This window comes from Bombus bifarius, unplaced genomic scaffold (assembly GCF_011952205.1).
Source record: "Bombus bifarius isolate JDL3187 unplaced genomic scaffold, Bbif_JDL3187 scf7180000008008, whole genome shotgun sequence".
Classification (NCBI taxonomy): domain Eukaryota; kingdom Metazoa; phylum Arthropoda; class Insecta; order Hymenoptera; family Apidae; genus Bombus; species Bombus bifarius.
Window position 1 is genome coordinate 2,673,698 of NW_022884386.1, and position 21,294 is coordinate 2,694,991.

General features: G+C 37.6%; 1 protein-coding gene across 7 annotated transcripts in view; it reads left to right on the forward strand.

Moving 5' to 3' along the window:
- LOC117206521 (Down syndrome cell adhesion molecule-like protein Dscam2) overlaps positions 1 to 21,294 on the forward strand; it is a 163,537-nt gene that overhangs the window by 119,451 nt on the left and 22,792 nt on the right. For all 7 annotated transcript variants that reach the window (XM_033445956.1, XM_033445953.1, XM_033445958.1 and 4 more), the window contains 4 exons: positions 7,690 to 7,809; positions 13,004 to 13,183; positions 14,719 to 14,866; positions 16,100 to 16,398. In XM_033445956.1, coding sequence (XP_033301847.1) covers positions 7,690 to 7,809; positions 13,004 to 13,183; positions 14,719 to 14,866; positions 16,100 to 16,398 — 747 coding nt within the window. The remainder of the gene's footprint in view (positions 1 to 7,689; positions 7,810 to 13,003; positions 13,184 to 14,718; positions 14,867 to 16,099; positions 16,399 to 21,294) is intronic.

Sequence of the window (21,294 nt, forward strand, 5' to 3'; positions counted from 1 at the left end):
TTTTTCTACTTTTAAAACGAATTGCAAGTGTACGAGAAGATGAAAAAAGGGAAGGTAATAAGTTGGAAAAAACAAAGGTGGTTTACATATCATGATTTTGATATTTCAAGGGACACGCGAGATGCCAAGAGTATTAAAAGAGTGACACGCGTTGTCGCGCTGTGTAATGTTCTTCCGCGTCATTCATATTCACTAAGAGCTGGCCGGTGTTGGCGGGCGAAACGCACGTAAAAACTGCTCGTAAATTCGAGTTAGCCGTGTTATAGCCAGCAAATCGATGCGACCGTGATACGTACGCGAGTCCCTCGTGATTTCGATATCGTTTTTCAACGCACAGCGTACACACGCCTCTCTTTCTCGCCCTGGAATAACATCCTCACTGTTTTGTCCCGTTAACGAACTATTTTCACGGACTCTGTCGTTCGTGCGTACCCTACAGAAGGCAACATATCGCGGGGACAATGCCTTTGACACGTATCTCATTGGTTGTGAAATAAATTTTTGGACAACTGGAACTATTATTATACGTGCATGGAAAAATGTTATTCGTTTTTTAGAATTCACACTGATTCCACTTATCGAGAAAATGGAAATTGCTCTGCATTAAATTGGAAAAGTCTTTAAGAATTCTTAGTGCGCTATGTTATTGGCGGATTCATTGTGGTGGCACCAAGTGTGTCATTGTGACTGAATGTTTTATAAAACAAGCAGTCGTAAATTACACGGTGCAGTACGGGAAATTTAATGGCACATTATTGCTGAAAATTTGAATCTTTTAAAAGGATGAATGGGTGTTGGAACGTATTTCAGATTTAAAGAATAGATTTCAATTATTAGTAATGTATTTCAGATTTAAATGATAGATTTTAATTACTAGTGTATATTTATTTGAAATGTTTGGACGATTTTATTCTTGACACAGTACTATTCATCCTTATGTAATCAGAACTAAATTAATACAATGGAAGATTAAATATCGAACAAGGAGAGGAAATATTGTGATTCTTACGAAGTATTAAAATAATTTTCAATTGAAAAATTCTATAATCTTTGGAACTTTGAAGTATATGACTTAAATAAAAGAGCATTAACAATTTCTTATTTGCAAAAATAAAATACAAACGTGGGATAGTGAAATCAGTTTTATAACATCACATTCTGTTTCGTGCTCTTTCATAAACTAGAAATCATCTCAAACTTTGAAATTTACTATGAAATTTAATAACGAAGTCGATGGATGATAAAGTCTCTCCAGTACTCCGAGTTAGTTCACATACGTATAATCGATTAAGACACCCAAACACTAGAATCTACTTGCAAACCACATACGAGTACCCTCGAGAACGATCCGCGTAGAGTCGATCTATCGTCGATTTAGGAGTCATAAGAACAGGGATTTCACAGTGAAAGGATTCGTGACTTAGGTGAAATCGACCAAGATGCAATAACGAGTCGATGAAACTCGCGAAACTGGTTCACCAATGGGAATTTTCACGTCAGGTGAATTTAAGGGACTCATAGAATCCCGGTTACTGGAAACAAAAGGCAATAGTGCGGAAAATAGAGTGCTCGATTTTCGCCGATCAGCGAAACCTTGGAAATGATAAGAGCAACAATGGTCGCCACGACGAACAATCTGCTGAGGAGGATTTCGACCAAGGACGATAAGAAACACCTGACCTTCCGCGTTTGTTCCCTGGGATATTATAGCGCTACCTTCTGTGCAACGTATAGTTATCGTATACAGCAAACACTATCGTCCGTAAGTACCAGATGCAATTTAATCGACAAGTATGATCGAAGAACGTTTCTCTACTATTACTATCGGTTTAACTTAACATATAAATATTTAGCAGAAATTCGTGATAAGATATATCCTCTTTTTTAATTCTATATACTAACTATATATATATTTGCCTGAAATAAAATCAAAAATCGAAATTAGATTAAAGTATATTCTATATATTTTGGTTTAAAAAACTATAACAAATTTTAATCGATGCTTAAGACAATAAATTTTATGTACGTTTAAGACCATTATTCATGCTGGATACTGATTTTCTACATTCTCAAATTCGTTTCAAATTTTGCCAATATAGTCATGATAATCGTATTTCATTACAGTGGAGTATGTTCGTGTAAAGTTTCTATAAGTGTTATAATTCTTTCGTCACCTAGCGTATATTTACAAATAATAGATTCATTGAAAGGAAATTTTATTAACTCACTTAAACATGAACTCACTGACTTGTCATATATCGAACACAAAATTTACGAACTTCTATCTACTACAGTTATATGAGTTTAGTTATATGAACGATTTGGTCCTAAAAGAAAATTCATATAAACGAGGTTCTGTGATTTAGAAGTGTCGAAATATTCACGAATGGTAGCGCATCTGGCTTCATGGCATTTTGAAACCGTTGGACTATACAATCCAGATGCGATTAACATCTGGTCAGTCGATGGAGAAACGACTGAAATGGAAACGACGACGTGTATAGATAAACACTCGCGTTAGCTTTGTTATCGGATACACGTGTCCTAATGCGTATAAAACGACGTGCACTCGCTCGTCATTCGAAAGCGATTCCAGCTGAGAGCGTATCCTGCAGGATGTATAAACGATCCTTCGCTCATCCCTGAGGGGGACGCGAGAAGCCAAGGATCCGCGAGTAATTTAAAGTTGCGAACCTTGTTGCCCGACTTCCAGGTCTTCGGTAAGTTGCTTCAACTGAATTATACTAAAACGCACGATAAATTATATTCCCTGGTAAATTCTATTCCGTCTATTTCCGTGATTGTCGACCACCAATTTCAAGGTTCTTTGCCAGTTAATCAATTTTGGTCTTACTCTTTCGGGATAGAATGTCTTAACGAAACGTTGAGAGTTCCATGTTGTACGAGTTCTACGTTCTTCGAGCTCTGTACTTCATCGACATCTTCTCTGTTTTGTGGAGAAAACGTGTATTTTACTGATAGTACATATTAGTGGATTTATCGTAGCTTCTCTTATTCTATTTATTTTAGTTGTTTACGTCTTATATTATTTTCCTACATTTTTATATTGCTAGAAATATGTTCCGACCAGAGAATTATAACTTTCTAGATTTTTATGTTCTTATTTCCCTTGTAAGTTTAACAAATAGAATCAGTTAATAAATCCGTATTGAGAAGCAGATTGGAAAGAGAAGAAAAACATTTCCATGTTAATCATTTCATGATAAATTCTATTTCGTTCGAATTCATTTCAAGTAAACAAAATTAATTAATTGACACTGTACTCTCAATTTATTTTATACTCTATAAACACATGATTTATAATCACTGCGATTATTTTAACATTTTACGCCTTTAATTACGTTCCTTGACCTATTTACGATTTTCATGCTGTTAGGATATCCACTTTATAAGCTTACTGAAACTAGTAAATTAATAGACTTACATTAAGAAGAAGATTGGGGAAATCGTATCAAAGATTTCCATATTACGTTTCGTCTAATCCAAGAAGAAATAACGAGTTATTAAATAAAATTCATTTCAACCAACCAACCTTAATTGACACTATAATCATCACATTATATGCTTTAAAAATACGTGTTTTACAATAATTATGATTATTTACTTTTTCAATTTATTTATTCATTGTTCCGTTTGTTTATTTCCATACGTAGTTGTCAGCGGACAACGACTAAAAACTGTATATCTTGCGGCATTTAGCGACGATATAATAACCCGATAATCTTAGTGATTCGGTAAAATTTGCTCAATCCATTCGTGCTATGCTATAGAATCTCGCCACACACGCATCCACAAGTAATTAAGTGTCGAGCTTTCCCCGTAGTCTCGTCGAGCGATTTCGATTCAAAGTTTCGCGTTTCGCCTAACAATACGCGACCGGAATACGAAACGAATTTCCCCGGGGTTATACGCGGATTCGCGTCCCCGGAAAATAGCACGGTCGAGATTCTGGTAACGTTTACCTCGCGCGCCGCGGAACCGAAGTAAATGCGCTTCTAGGTCCGCTAGGCGTTCATCAGGCTGCAACATCCTCTTCCTCTTGCATTCAGTTTTCTGCAACAGGTTTACGATCGTACGCGACACGGCTGTTGTCGAGAATTTTCTGTTTACTCAACGAGCAATCTTCGTCTTTTGTCGTTGGCGTATTTCCAATTTTTCTATTGGAAATGTGGGAAGCAAATTGCTTGCTCGACGATATCTCCGACGCTCGCGAAAGTGCTATTTCACTGGTTTAGAAATACTCTTTGATGGTTTCTTCAGATGTTACAGTGATGCTTTACGTAATCTTGCTTGTAAAATATAAGAATCTGGCAGAAACTACAAACATTTCCTTTCTTAAGATATCCATGTAGAACTTTTCTTTTTAATAACTTTCACAATGAATTGAAACTTCCGAGCAGTTATTTAAGTTGTACAACTGCGTAAAACTACGCGTCATGGAAACGGTGAACAAAGTCGATACCGTAACCTTTCGCGACACATTATAGAAAAATTTGATCTGTGCTAATATTTTTATTCATTACCTTATCTAGCGCCATGCGCACACTTCACAAACTCAATTTCAAGAACTGGTAAGAATAGATATGATCACTTAACGAAACAAAGTTTCAACTTGGAATAATTAGCATAGTACTATTATGCTTAAAACGTAATAAAATGCTCGTACAAGACCATTGTCAAGGGGTTGAAGCAATCCAATGGTATAAGATATGCTTCTGGCGAATCGAGTGATTTCAGTTATTCTAGTTATCCGTATCTCCAGAAGTCTCGATACCAGGTATCTGAAATCGGGGTTACTGGGTTTGTGGAAGACTATTTCCTCGAAATACCAGGAGGGCCGCATAGCTGTTGGCTACATAGTGATTTCATATGGAGTTGAAGTCGGAGCCGAAGTGTCCGGCCGGAAGCGTGTCCTTATCGAGGCATTTCCCTTCGTCCGCAAAAACGGCTCGATTTTATATAAAGTTTCGAGGCCACGTAATGCTGACGCAACACCGGTACTCCAATCCTCTTCGAAGCGACAGCACTTGCGCGTAAAGAAAGTGTTTTTTAGAAGAAGACAGAAAAAAAAAATATATAATATATACAACACGATAGGCGATAGCACACAAGGCAGGAAGTCCAAGAGTTTTTCCTCACGCAGCACAGAATATAAAAAAAAAAAGTGAACGAATATATTTCTAGGGATGCAGGTTTACGTCGTGCGATTTGCCTTCTTTATTTTTCTATCTCTCTGTCTCTCCTTCGTTTTTAATGCATGCTAATTGACGAGCCGGTTAACCGTAACGGGAACGTATTCGACGACACGAATTTCTTTCGTTCGTGTAATTTTTCCGGAAGAGCACGTTCCACCCGAGCGACGATTAAAGCAACGCCAAGTTAATCCGTCGACGACGAGTCGGTAAGGAAAAAATGAAAACGAGATGAAAAAAAAGAGAGGACGAAGTGAAAAAATACGAGAAAAAAGAAGAACGAAAGATGCTGAAAAAGTAAATGAGAACGAAGGTTCCTTGATTGTTGTTATTACTTTCTTTTCTCGTTGTTTCATCGTTACTATTTGTACATCCTCACGAATCATCAGCATTTGTAAAGAGTTCGATTTGTAGATCTCGAAAGTTGAGCGTGCTGATTTCTAATTAGAATTAGTATACTTTTCGTTGTTCGACCGTTTATTAATTGCGAACGAATCATTAGTTCTTTTTCTTTTTTTTTTTTTTCATTGTTTTACTTTCATACCTTTTTGTCCTCGTTACACGCGTTTTCATTAGTTAGAGTATCATTTTATTTTCTTTACTGTTGCTGTTCCTTTGTATTTTGTTTTACTTTCTTTTTCTTCTCTTTTTTTTTTTTTTTTTTGATTTTTTGTAGCGGTTTCGTGTACCGAGAGATATTACTTATATTGTGCTCGTGTAATGCAACAAAATGTCTGTGACAGATGTAAAAGCATGCGTTCGCGTAGTTAACGTTTACTGGTTCAGTGCGTTTTCTCGTACGATATTTTTCGCCTACCTTTATATTTTATCTCTATATACATACGAGCAACTTGGAATGACGATGGAAAGAATGTTGAGAGTAACGTTTACATTATTTAATGTGTGCCTCGAAAGTTTTCTGCGTGTCTTTTTCTTCGTATATACTGATTACAAGTAACGTTCTTTTGAAATAGGTACCGTTTGCGTTGTTCGTACGTTGTTTTTTAACAACCTTTTATTATTACATTATATATTCACATCTTTTTTACTTGGAATGTTGCTTGCCGTGTTTTTATATTTTTCGAATAAAATGATTCTTGCATGGAACACTTACCCTTCCAATTACGGTATACTTTTTCTTATATAATTATTCCAGCGAATGCTCTTTTCCCCTGTAGTACGTACCATGGAACAATGAGTTCTCTGTTTCATTCTTTAAAACACTTTATAGTTCTTTTTATTTCACTCTCCCTTTATTCGAACACATTTTTCAATTTTTCTTTTACAGATAAGTTTCTCCGAAACGAGCACGTTTTCAGTTACAATTTATTAACACAAGTTAACAACAAATGCACGAACATTTCTCTTTTCATTTTCAATTTCGTCCCATAATTCTGTTCTCTCATTCCTGTTTTATCTCTTTTGTTCTTTAATCACTGCTCGAAATTCTTCCTGGTAAATTAGTTTCCTCTGATTGAGACAACGAATGAGTAAACATTTTACCCCTTTAAATACGACATCGTCAATTCAAGTAGTCTAAACACGGACACCATCGGTTTTGTTGCTACACGTTGTTGTTCACACTTTTAGCGATCCGTAAGTATGCAGTAACATCGAAACCCGTTGGAAATGCATGCGTTTCACGACACACGAGTATATACGCGAGTACAAAACAACAACACGCGACAGCAAAGACAAATGTAGTAGATAGAGAGAAACGCCTGGGACCGGTGATCCTCGTCGACGAAAAAACCATCGTTCGATCATTCTATAGAAGTAACCAGTGTTCCCAGAGAACAATGGCTAATTAGTCAAACAAAGTATTATTCTTCGCGTTTAGCTAACAGAGGATGCGCTGATTAATCTCTATGGCACGTATTTTATACCGAGTAATCCGATTTCTCAATTTGAAAAGGGAAAAATGGAATTGTGCAAGAGGCAGAACTGTATAGACATATCAAGTGTGATAGAATAGCAGTCGTTTTTACGTGCAATTCGATATTAATCCTCGATAGATATCATCGAATTACAGATAATCTATAATAAGATCAAACCATACGCGTAAAACCATAAAAAAGATTTCAACTTTTGTTCTTATAGCTTCGAATAATAAGATAAAAGAAAAACAGCGAAAGACGAAACGATACGAAAACTTCTTGTCTAAATGATTCTGTCCCGGTTCCTAAGTCTTCCAAACAAATTGTGTATATCAGCCACGTGCCAAGTAAAATCCAACAGCTATTTGGTTCGTCGATAGGAAGAATCGTCGACGAAAAGTTGTCACGAATTGAGATAAGGGGATAAAGGGTACGTGGACAATGGTCACGCGACAGTGTAATTGACACGGTGATTTGAAATGAACAGGACGAAGCGTCGATCGACGAGGATCTGCCGAGAGATCGGGCGACGACGAAACGCTGGTCCGTCAGGAACCGGCGATCCGGAAGATTTTAAGCCAATTGGATCGTATTTTTAGTGCCGCCGCGATGGACGGTGGAACCTATCGACCAGAACGCCGTTGTAGGTCACGGCGTCTCCATTGCCTGTCAGGCTGAAGGATTCCCCATTCCGACGGTGACTTGGAAGCAATCGATCGGTAAGTCACGACTCAGACTTGAAACTTACCAACCCACTGTGGCCGGACGGAGCTCACGTTCCGAAAAACTGTCCTCTGTCTTACTGAAAACCACCGAGCGTGACATACGTTCGGCTTCGATCTCGAACGATGATGCGATCAGTCACCTTACCGAGTTGTTTTCGTACCTTTATCTGTCTTTGCTCCTTCCTCTGCTTTTTCTTTCGAATTTACCCTATCCTTCTTTTATAATGTATTAGGAACTATTTCTAACTCTCAGATAGTACGTTTGAGACGGGTACTCTGTCTTTCATTTATTCTTAGTTTAGTTATTTCTGAGAGATGGTATTTCGTATGTAATTACAGTTTCGCGTGAATATCGTTCTAGTAATTTTTTTTATATTTTTGTAAGAACTATTTTTACAGAAATTTTATTTGCTGGGAGTGTGGAGAAGTAACAGATTTCGATACTAAAATAAAACAGTTAATTATACCGGGATACAATATAATGCGATACAACGCGACACAACGAAGTACAACTGAAAGGCTACCCATTTAAAAACCGTCTCTCTCGCGTAATACATACATATATTCTAACATCAAAGCATTTTCTTCTTTTTATTTTACAACTTCTTTCGCTCGCTTCAGAAGAACCATAGCGATATTCTTAGAACACATTTAGTCACGTCAGCTCCAAACCGTGGGTAGCCGTGCGCTTTTTTTCACACTTTAATCTCAAGCAGTCGGGCCATCCGTATACCCTTATCACTTAAAACTCAATTACTCGCTGTAAAAAATCGCCTAGGATTTCTCCTAATCTTTTCTTCTTAATGGCAATCATCCAAACTGTACAATAATATGTTTGGGTGTGTTCGAGGTAGATATTATGTTAGCAACGTTATCTTTCTCAAATATAATACGATAAATTTCGTATTTTGAACATCGTCATATACATATAACAAGGTTATTAATGCCTATTTCCTATGAAAGGTTGAAATTACGTATTATCTGTATCTCATAATAAAAACACAAAAAAGTCTGTAGTATGAAAAGATAATCATTGTCTAAATATTTGTCATTGTCTATATATGGAAACAGTGTAACGAGGGAAGATGGATATTTATTTCAAAGAGTAAAAGAGAGATTCTTAATTCGCAAAGTGTCATTTTCTGATTAGAGCTTGTACATCCTCACATTTTCCTCTCACGTTTCTTGTTACTCTCGCTGGCTGTCTTATAGCGGCGTATTCTACTGTGGAAGATGCCTTTGAGCATGCGGACAAGCTGCTGTAACACCTTGATGGCACTTAATACGTGGAATTTGATGCTTGCCTTTTGACGGCTCGTTTCCTTCTACGGGAATCTTGGCTTCGTCGAACTTAATACGTATATACGTGCCTATGAGATGTTGACGTTGACGATTTTTATTCCGGGGGATTTCGCTCATAGAGGAAAATAGCCTTATTTATTCCCAATATAATAGTTTCTCCTAAATGATTTCAGTTAATTGACAGGATAATCGACTTCTCTGTCACGTTATACATTTTCTATTGACAGCAACAAACGGACAGACAGGCAGTCGCGTCGAAAACAAAGTAAGCTTTTATACCATAGCAATGATTGAACGAAAAGAAAAATAATGGGAATTCTAAGATAGTATAAGAATAATTCTAAGAATATAGTAATCTTTTGTCAGTAGTACACTAAGAAGGGCTTATGGTACGTACACGGATAATTTGTACAATATACTTTCCAATTCTAATCTTGAATTCGAATTTGCATATAGCTTCCTTGATGATATTACACCTTCTGAATTTTAATTTTGTTAATACGACTGTATGAAAAAGTTGAGAATCGGTGGCCTAGCACATTCCGAAAAAGTAGTTTAACAAATGAAAATTAGTAATACAATTTCGTATCACATTATAATGTAGAATATTCCGGGAAAATGTAAACGCAGGACTTCGTAGACGACGAAGAAAATGTAGATACGAGAAGATGGCGTCCTTACGAAGGTGGAGGAAAATTTAAAATTCTATCAGGCGGAATCGATTCGAGGGCCGTTGCAACTTCGATTTATTGCTATTGATTTATAGATTGACTTATCTGATGTCATTAAAAACGTCTGTTTGCCTCGAGAGGCTTATTAACTAATCACTACTCATTGACCTTAGAGTACAACAAAACAGAAGAGAAAAATAGATATTCCAGATATTTCGTTGCGCGATTTCTCTCTTCCTCCGAAACAATTTAATTATTGGCTGACTTTTACGTGAATTCCATCGATCGTTTTCATCAGGTTACAGCTGCTGAGTGTATTTAACCCGAGGCTGGCGGAGGTTGACGAAGATATCCATCAGAAATTTCGCTGATCGGCCGTTTCCAGAGGTCTCATTCAATCTGAAATAAGCCCTCCGTCCGATGAAGCGGTGGTACAATTAGTTTCACCAGTTCGTTGCTCGTGAACATTATATTGCACCGCTTGGGAATGAAATTTCTCCTCTTTTTCCTCGATCATAGCCCATCTACTTCGTACTGTTACGATTCCTCTTTTACTGAAAGTTAAATCACTCATTATGGGAGGAATACGTTTCAAAACTGAGCCAATGAGGGAGAATATTAATTAAACGATTTAATATTGTTGGAATACGCCAGCACATAGTCGAGTTCTGGACGTAGATAAGCTAGAAGAAAGTGCAAAAAAGGATTGATCTTTTTCAACTCGTTGCGTTGCAATACGAACACTTCTTAAATTTGGAACTGTCTTTGCTTTTTGGACGAAGCAAGCTCTATGGTACATTTTTCTGAGTAATTCATTTTTATTCATAATAATTAAGCTACGGATATTTAGGCAGATTCAAAATTTCATGAGCAGAACTAAAAAAATCTCTCTCTCTCTCTCTTTCTGGGATATTTTATATAACTTTATATAATATATAACATACTACGTGCGTTTTGGTAATTTTTCTTTTCTCAAATTTCTCATAAATACATAAAAACCTGCAGTTTATTAATTAATCTCTGTTTCAATAGTATAAAAAGATAATATTTCATAAAAAAAAGGTATTTATTTGCTTAAGGAAGTTATTTTTTTAACATGTTTTAAATTTTTTAATAAATGCGTACATCCGCATCATAAAGTCCAATTTGCAATCTGTGCTTTAGCGTTATATTTTACGTTTCTCTGTTCAATAATACGTTTTTACCATTGAGAGACAGAATTGTCCGTTTATAAATGATGAAAATCCAACAAATGCGTATTCAAGATCGTGATTTCTTGCTACTTCGATACTTATACAAGATGTCTCTACTTGATATCAAAAGTCAAAGCTCGGGAAGTACTTTCGATCGCATTTTCACGTACGTTGTATCTTTTCACGCAACGCCGAACTTCCTTTGGACATTTACCCGTTTCCCGATGTTTATTGTATCGGAAAGAATGTCGAATGACGTTGATCCGCCACAATGGTAGCGTTCCTCTCTGTCGATGGTAGAGGCATACACGACGACACTGTGAATTCCGACGGATATTCTGATGCCCGGCTGAAAATTCTGTAACGTCATAAACGCGTATCGCATGAGGTAGCTGGGATTCCTCCTGAATTACGCCCGAATCGGCGAATGTCGAAACGAATTTCTGTTTTTTAAAATTTTTTTTGACAAGTCATCAGCGTGTTGAAAGTTGTAAAGTATAAATATGTGGATATTTAGAGAGACATCAAAGTAATGAGAAAAAAATATATATGTGTGTGTGTACAAATATCAGATAAGTATTTTTCAAGCTATAAACATTTTAATTTTGCATATTTTTCGGAAAGCTCTTGGTCAAATATTGTTTGAAATAAGCAGAAGAAATAACTATTTGAAATAATTTTTAGTTTAGGAATAGTATAGGCAAAGTAACTTAATTTTATATTGATAATTTTAAATATAATTCGTCTTCAAATAATCTTCTATTTTGCACGACTAATTTGGATTTTAATATTAATTTGAATTGTAGATATATTGGTTTGCATATATTTAAATCATAAACAATGTAGCTAAATTATTTTAAAGCGTAATAGCATTTGGATATAACAATATTACTCTTGTATAACATGTATCCGAACTTGTAGAAATTTGTATTTCTGACGGAGTTGATAACTTTGATATAATAGAAACAGAAATTATTTCGGAGATTATTACGCAAAATTATTTCGAAATAACGTGCCTCTCAATAAGATGACGTAAATTCACTTTACGTCACTATATATATTTCGATTTAAAATATCCATAGTTAGAGTTTATTTAAGAGAGAAATATGCAGATAGGAATAATATAGAAAATTGAAAGATCGAAGATAATTAAACGGGTTGGTGCAAATTAATCCGGCTACTATATTAAAAGACTCAGGATATACTTGACATGAGCTACAAATTACAACGAGGCAGGTGAATGGTCTGTTACTGCACGGGATTACCATTACAGATAACTATAGTGCAGACAATACTAATCACCCGGATGAACATTTGCTATTCATAGAAAAGTCGAAATAGCACCGATCAAACAGTTATTCCACGTTTTCTATGTAAACAATATTTTGCCTATGTCCATATTTTCACGTATATTTTAACTTAATCTAACCTAACCGAGCTTATCGTGATATAACAAGTCATCAGAATAATCCTACAACCCTAAAGAAAGATCCTGAGAATTAATAGAAGATAACAAATCGTACGTTTCTGTAACTATAGCAAAGATCGAAAACGAGCTTTTGAATACGACGACGTTCCGCACCATTTATTAATATTAATTTAAATAATCGCAGGAAATTCTTTTTTATTTAAACTTACATTAAAGGAACGTCATAAGCTTGATTTTCTACGAAACGAGACTGCGAACGAACAAATTTCGTTTTAAATTTTCGGCTTACTTTTGCATGCGTTATAACCATTATACCATTCGTTTTATCACATTCTATATGTAATATATTAATTTAATCTAAATCTTAATTCAATTTAAGCGAAGAAGAAGAAAAACTCCAATATCAAAATTCACAGATAGAAATACCTATTTTCCTTGTTTTTTCTTGTTCCCAATGAAAGTCTTTGTTTATTACGATTCTCGATATCGGAATATTACGACCCTATATTGCGACCCCTAACCAGAACACAGACAGAAAATTATGATAACGAGTTAGTTTAGACGAGTAATGGCTGCTCCCTCGAAACATTCAGGCGATACACCAGGCGACTACAGAGAGCTGGGATACAGTGGCACCGAGGGAGCAGGAGTTGCCGGAAACGGGTCCTTGGTGATCTCACGGGTATCCAGAGATCATGCCGGTTTCTATCTATGCCAGGCGAGCAACGGTATCGGGCCCGGCCTCAGCAAGCTCATTCGACTAACAGTTCACGGTAAAATATTCACGCAACAACAAGTTACTGCTGGCTGGATCTGTGTCAGTTTGCGAACTTGGGATTCCGGCCACGACCAGCTGCTCTGAAATTCTTCGTTTCGTGGCCGAATTTCTCGAGCTCCAGCCCAATATCACCATTCTCGACCCATACAGAGGGGAACACCAGGCGAGGCCGATGTAGTTAATATTGCTTCATACATTCGTCTAAATTCGTTGATATAATGAATTAATCCATTAGGAGTTAATGTCGTGTTAACGCCATATATATTTCATTTCCAATTTTCCTTAGTCAATTTATACAGGCCAATTAATCCTTCTTTGTTTTCTAATATCGTGATTATAGAAAAAAATGTAGAAGATTTGATTAATATTTAGGCCATGGATTTGTATATGTATATTCGTGGGGAATTTAAAAATGCACGGGAATAATAAAACATTAAGTATAAGAAAATATAAAATATTCAGAGCAGTCACTATAATATTTACTAGAAAAAAGAGACTTTTATTTAGATTCCATTTTTTTAACAGTGTTTATAAAAGTTTATAAAAGATGAATGTGCATAAATATTCTTTTCCTGCTTAGGCAAATTTTACAATTTTATAAAATTTGGAGAAACTGGAATATATATATTAAAGATATTAAATATATAATATACATATATATTAAATTATGATATATAAATTAATTAGAATTTGAATTCTATTTCATTTCGTTCAGTAACTAAAGAAATGCGATGACGCAATAAGAAACACAGGCCGTATGTTGCTCGTAGTCACGCAAATAAGGACTCAATTTATGCAATTCAAGGAAAATGGATCTTACAATTTATCGTCCCGTTTAACCATACATTTTTCGGTGAATTGAACATAAATATACGTGGAAATGTTTCACTTCTTTATCTACGATATTACTATTTCTATTCAAACTAACATTTCTAGTAATTAATCACTTTTGATTCACGTTGAAATATAAACTTCTGCCCTGAACTCGCCATTAGAATTAAAAATTTCTTGAGTTAATTTCTTTATTTAGATCTATCTATATCTCCTTCTATTTGTGAATGAAGAATGAAATAAACAACGGATTAAAAAGATAGAAATTAACCTAGCTGAGATAGATTTATCTTTCTGCACGAAATAAAGGACGTCCTTAATCTTCAATAAGTGGTAAATTTATGTTTCCAGTAATTTTCACGACACTTTTTCCAATCTAAACTCAGATCAGTCTAAACAGAACCAATCTAATCAGATCTAAACTCGTATTAAAGAAATCACATTAATATTCCGATTGTTCGATAACTAGCTTTTGATATGTTCATTCACAAATCTTCTTAAAATCTAATATATATCATTTACGGCAATTTCTTGATTTTCTATTGAAGAGACAATCTTGTTAATCGGTTACTAGAAATATCGTAAAATTTTCGTTTAGAAAATATAATTTCGTACATCGTTCTGCACGTTTGGCGTTCCTCTTCGCAAGAAACGATAGATAGAAACGAGCACACTAACAATTTGGAATGCTCGAAACAGCGGGCCCTCAAGTATCAGTGAAAACGCGGCAGGAATCAGTCCGACGAGGAGAGAGCGTGACATTGCGCTGCGAAGCCGAAGGAGACGCACCTCTTGATCTCAGTTGGCGTGCACGTGACAGCAGAGTCGACCCCAACTACGATGTTAGGTTTGTATCGAAATTAATCAAGCCCATTCCCTCCCATACACACTGCAGCTTACATTATGAACGATCGATGAGAATGACACTTCGATCTCCCATCGATCTCGATTGACAGAGAGACACACAGGTTAATTACAATGCTAGTCGGTCGAGACAGGTCAATTGATTAACATGTTGCGTGTCCATCGTCGAAGAATACCATTCTCAATGGATATCGATCAAAAGAATCTGCTTGCGAAATTTCTGTATATTTTAAATCAAACAAAAGCATCGAAGAGAATTAGTTAGACGCAGTTCAAGTAGAGTTTCCTCAAGGGATTCTGCTGGTACAACACTCCGTCGGTTCCACTCCACGAAGCATGTGACTGAGCGCCATAGTTGGAGAGTTTCCGCAGAACATTTTCCCAACAGCTCGCTCTGCATCGTGCTCCTTCATTACAAAATTATTCGGCGCATCCCTTGTTGCGTCGCTCGCTAACTTTCGCTCACGCAAAATTACTCGAGCACCGCGACATAGCAACGTTTATCAATAAATTTCTAGCGATATAGTCTTCTAGCATATCTATTAGATCCACGGATACGCCTTGTCGTGCATCCATTACGGCGAAATAGAAGAACGGGTGAACACGATCGATATTCGTCTGTGAAAATTGTCGTTCTAATGAATAAGAATGATGTAACTATTCTCATTTTGATTGTTCTGACGTGTTCGCCCTGATGAATGAAACACTTGAAGGATAGCGTAAGAATAGAATAAAAGAATAATACATCTACTTTAATAAAAGTCTATGTATATATTTGATTGATCTGACGTATTCGTTCTATTTATTCGCGAGGATGTGCAGATAGCCAACGATGGCTAGTGGCTCGAAGTTACGTGTACTTGGTGGAAACGATATAGCGAGATCATAAACTAAAGTGTTAACTAGGATCGGCGATTAATCTAGAATTCCAGAGATGCGAAGTTATACGAATGTTTAAACAATTCCGCCAAGCAGTACTTATTTAGTTATCAAAAAATTTATTTTTTATTCTCGAATCTTTATTCTTCATCGTTCGTTTTATTTTCCTTTTAAATTTTTGCGGTCAAGGTAATTTTCTGGTGGTACTACTAACTAGTCGGAGCAAGTACGAACTAGGTAAATGCATATTTACCGTCGCCATCCGAAGAGAAATTTTAAACAACTGTGGCAACGTAGCGGCCAGTTAATGAAACTGACTCTACTTTTTCATTTGTAGATATACGATAGACAACCAGAAGGTGTCAGGAAGGGTGATCTCCGAATTACGTATCACTCAGGCGAACCACATAGACCGTGGGGACTACATGTGCGTAGCGACGAATGCTTACGGGCATGCCAGAGCGAGCATCAAGCTGCTGGTTCAGGAGCCACCGAATTTTCCCCGGAATTTACACGTAGCCGAGCAAGGGAGCAGATCGTTGCTGTTGGCCTGGTCGTCGCCGTCCAGCGAGCAGGATCCAGCGCACGCCAGCTCGCCTATAACCAACTACATCGTGCAGTACAAGGAGGCGCAGGGTAGGTTGGCTGATTCGCTTTGTTCGCCGTACAGTACACGGCCGCCACGGTGTATCGGGTAACGCGCGTGATTATCGATCGAGGAACGGCGGCTGTCCAATGGACATCACCTGGGACATCACGTCGCGGGAAGCTTATCACCGGATCTTCCAAAATCTTTGCAAATCTTTTTATATATGTACATTGAATGAATTTGATTAAATCCTTTCAGTGTTAAGATATCTAACGAGGCAGGTTTATCGAACATTATTTTCTTCTTACTAGATCGTGGATGTTGGTGCCTTCATGGATAATTTAAAGTAAATAGTAGCTTTATTCGAAATATTTTTTGAGATAATGAAAAGTTCGAAAGGCAGGCTGTGTGCGAAGCGCGTATAATTTACAAGAATACATGAAATATTCAGAGTAAAACGTTCGTTATAATATTTAGTGAATGAGACAGATCTCTATTTAGGTTAATTGCGTTCATAAAAGTATGAAATTGCATAAACATTTGCCATCCACTTTTTGCGGTGGAGCAAATGCTGTGCAAATTTTTCATTTCTGGTACAAACTATATTAAATTACACTTAAAATTATTTGAAACGCAAAATGCACAGGCTTCAGAATTTTCTGATTCGCAATTTATATCATTTATTAGAGACGTCGAAATAGAAAAAATTATATTTTTCATATTTAAAAATTAATAAATTTCTTGAATGCGTGCTGAATCGCGTGTCGCCCTAGATTCATGGAAGAAAAATAAGTTGAACATTTTTTAAACAGAGAAGACAGATACAAAAGTAGTTTGTTGCTACTGCGTCTTCTTTATATTTGCGTTTACAACAGATTAGCTCGATCGATTTCCAATCTAGTTCCAGTCCAGTTCCAGTGGTATATGCAATATTAATTAAGTTGGTCGTGTAATCACTGATCAGTCGACAATGGATTAACAATTGCAGAAATATCTAAATTAAATTAGACTAAATATAGTATTAATAGTCATATTGGACGTTAAAATTTCACACAACGAAGCTTTGATATACATTTTTTAATTGAGTCGATCGATAAATAGTTGACTAATACAAATACAGTTTACGCGTACGTCGACAAAACCCATATTGGTCGTACAAATTAGTTCACAATGGCCACCAAGTGATTCTAAACGTTTTCGTTCATTGACATAAACGTGTCGCATAATGAGCAATTTTTCGAAACTCGTAAACATTCGACAATCGTAAACAATCGTAACATCACGAGTTTCGATTCATAACGCTGAAGGGGTTAATTAAAATTAATTTGAACTTGATCGGTGGTTTGGTGATGAGATTCGATGTGGTATGTTGGTTCCGTTTGATGGGATGGAAATGAGGAGGTCACTGGACTGAGCTTCCTGCGACGTTACAGCTTGCCTCGAGACAGAGAGGCGTGTCTCGGGAACGTGTACCGCGCCGTGACTTCGATTGATCGTGGTCAAATACGCGTATCGATGACATATGGATAGGCGTTCGGACCCGTGAGCTTCGTGCCGACTCGGAATTGGCAATGGGATCGAATTCACGCTGCGAACAAGGATGTTAGACTCATTCCTATCATTAGATTCGCATACTCATAGTGCACTCGTTGACGTTCCGAAACGTGTTCACACCACTTCCGTGAGATTCTTTAGCTATTACATCGGGAATAAGAAACGGTGGATGTTTTGCAGGCGATTTCTAGTCGAATATTGCGTTTCGCGCTAATTCCGGTTTGAAGTTGAAGTTTTCCAATAGCTCTCTTCGTCTTCAAAAATAATACAGAACTACTCTGCTCGAAACAATTAGAAGATCGATACTGCAAACGGCTCTATTGCACTCACCAGGCAGACAGAAATGGAGAAGTCTTACATTGTCGATTATGGAGAAAAATAACTTGATAACTTGATAACAAATATTGGCAATAACGTAGTTTGTTGCGTATCAACTTGATACTATCCCTTTATTCTGATGTGAAAGAAAGTAAAAGGGTTGCTGGATATTTTCTTTAGGTAGTAATGTTCGATCGCATCACGCAGTTCCTAAGCGGCTACGTGCTCCGCGCTATGATGAAAGCCGATACGCTAAAGAAAATAGATATACCAATGTTGTTTGTTGGATTACAGTTGGGTTGTCTAACTTTGGCAACGCTACATCGGATCTCTTTCGTGTAATACAGCGTTTCTCAAACTTGAGATCATTTTCCAGCCACTCGCGGTCAATGTTCTAGAAACTGTATGTTCTCGGAAAAATATGACAGATTAGATAGAGGCCAAGAGAAAACCTATCTGGAAGTGTATTAATTTCAGATATCGAAAAAAAGACCGAAGATCGATCCGGAGGATTCTAACCTATTTCTTCGACCAGATACAGATAACTGAATCTTTATAGAGCCAGGTGATTTATTGCTTTGACATGTACGCCAGGAAAAAGACTCCCTGAAAGCTTCTTTGGAATTCAAATAGCGACCTCTTCTCGCTTGTGACGGTGTTATCCATCGCGTTACTAAGATCCATCTTGGTGTTCCCCGACTTTGCCGATGTCGTTTGACTCGTTCATAACGATTTCCGTGGGGAACGTGTCAGACATTATTCATACCTCACGACCATCAGAACGTCTTCGTTATTTTTCACTGGATACCCATTTTCTTCTCGTAACTCTTTCTATCTTTCCTATCTCTGACGTGATTTCTCCTGGTTTTCGTCGAACGTTTCTTAATCGATCGCGAGACTCGAGCACCGGGTCGCTGACGAATCCGTGTGAAATTTGAGAAACGCTGTGCAGGGTCTTCTGTCTGTTTCCTGATCGATTCCTCGACGCGAGATATTCGCAGCCAGGAAAAGGTCCTTCAGATTTTTGAATATTTAGGGCAATATCGCTTCAAGGGATCGGAGAGTACCGTCGTTCCAGAGATACCAAACTGAAGGACTCGTTCCGATTCCATTCAACTTACTTCCAGCCGTATTCCATGTTTCAATGCAAAATCATCGTCGACGATCTGGTATCGACGCGTTCAGTCTCGCAAAAATTTTTCATATACGGTGTTTTTTCAAAAAATTAGAGACAGGCCGTCAAAGCGTCTAGTATTCGTCAAAACACTAATGTGTTGTACGAAGAGTATGTTTTCAATAAAAAAAGAAAAATTTCTATCTATATTTTCAGATTGGCTTTAAATTTTCGAACTAGTGTATGTTGATGAACTCAAAAAACAATATGTCGAGGTAGATAATATCTCACTGATGAAAATATCTGACTCCGAAACCAACGATACTTGTATCCTTTTTTTATCTGTTTTTGTTACTACATGCACCTGACCACAATTTTTTGAAACAGCCTATACGTTCTATAAAGTTTCTTGATCGACTTTTTTTCATTGAATTCGACACGCACGAGAGAGAAGGAAAATTTCATTACGATCACGACAGTTTTCATTTGGGCTATCTTTTGTTTACACGAACTTCCTCCGTCTGGCCTCTATATTTTAATTGCTTTCCATCCACAAGCACGATCGTCGTTTCATTACAGGCCGGCCGTCGGAAGGAGTTTGATTCGTAATATCTCGGCGGTGCCACATTAAGACTCCATTATTGGACTGTCAAGCTGGATCTCGAATTTAATCAATAGCCTGGCTGGCTAGCTGCGGGGGCAATCGGAGGGAATGAAATTATAGCGCAATATGGCAAACAATATATAATCAATCCGGGCCAACGATCGTATGCCAGAATCCGTGGTTTCTTTCGTGCGATTCGTCGCTGATTGGAACCACAAACCTTTGACGTACGGCTTTCTCTACAGCTTCCAAAGCTTTCCTACCTTTTTATCGACTTCTCTCGATTCCCCTAGCTGGAATAGCTGTCGGCCAACAAAATAACAAACGATGATCCCGCAGAACGCCCGCGAAACGAGCCAATTCGCAGCCCCGGTTGGTTTTTACATTTTAATGGAAAAATTAATTTCGAAGCGCCGCAGTCGAGTCTCCCTTAGCTCTGGCAGGACTTCCGGCTGTGAACCACGGCGCGTACACAGGGCGAAAGTTTTTCAATTTTCGTGAAAGCCAAAGCCGCCCTACCTTCGCAAGTTTTGTTAGCCATCGAATCAAACGCGTATTGTCGATGGAGAACCGGTCAACGAAAGGTTGGTTCGCAGAAAGGGCCTGCAGTTCGCTCGTATCCAACGGTTATTCGACGATATTTAATTACGCCGCGTGGAATGACCCGTTTTTTCGAGCAACACGAACAGAGAGCCAGGCGAAGGGTGTTATATCGAGCGAAGCGAAGGGTGGGTCACGGTTTTCATAAAAGCGTGCCACGAGAAGGAAGTCGAAGTTTGCCGCAAAGTTGACGCTGTGCTTCTTCTCTCTGTCTTCTGCCTTTATTTTCTCCGCCGGTGGAAAGTTCTCTTTCAAAGCGTCGAACACCCCGCACACAAACTCTATCTATCTCTTTCTCCTTTTCCTCTCACTCGCTCTCCTTCTCTGTTCAGGCCTCGCCTACCCGCCCTCAGGATCCAGTCCCTCGTTAACTTCGGATGTCCTCATTTACGCCTAATCGACTCGAATCGCCTGGCCGCTGCTAAATTATCGAACTTAACACATGGAAGGACAGAGGCCTGTCGTGGTGTGAACGCGCGTGAAACACGTTTTCAGGGCAAGCACCGAGTCGGGTATTCGCTATCACTGCCGCCCCCGGGATTTCTTCTTGCTGCCACCCCTGACTATATCGATCGTGCGAACTCGATCATTCTACTATTCATAGTCGACGACGAATATTTCACTCGTTTCTTTATCCGAACATCGGAATTGAAATTAAATATACACGATTTTAATTTTGGTTTTCCTTTTCTTCTTTTTTTTTTCATTCGTTTTCATTGTCAGAGCAAAGCGTGATAGTAATGGAATTTTTAT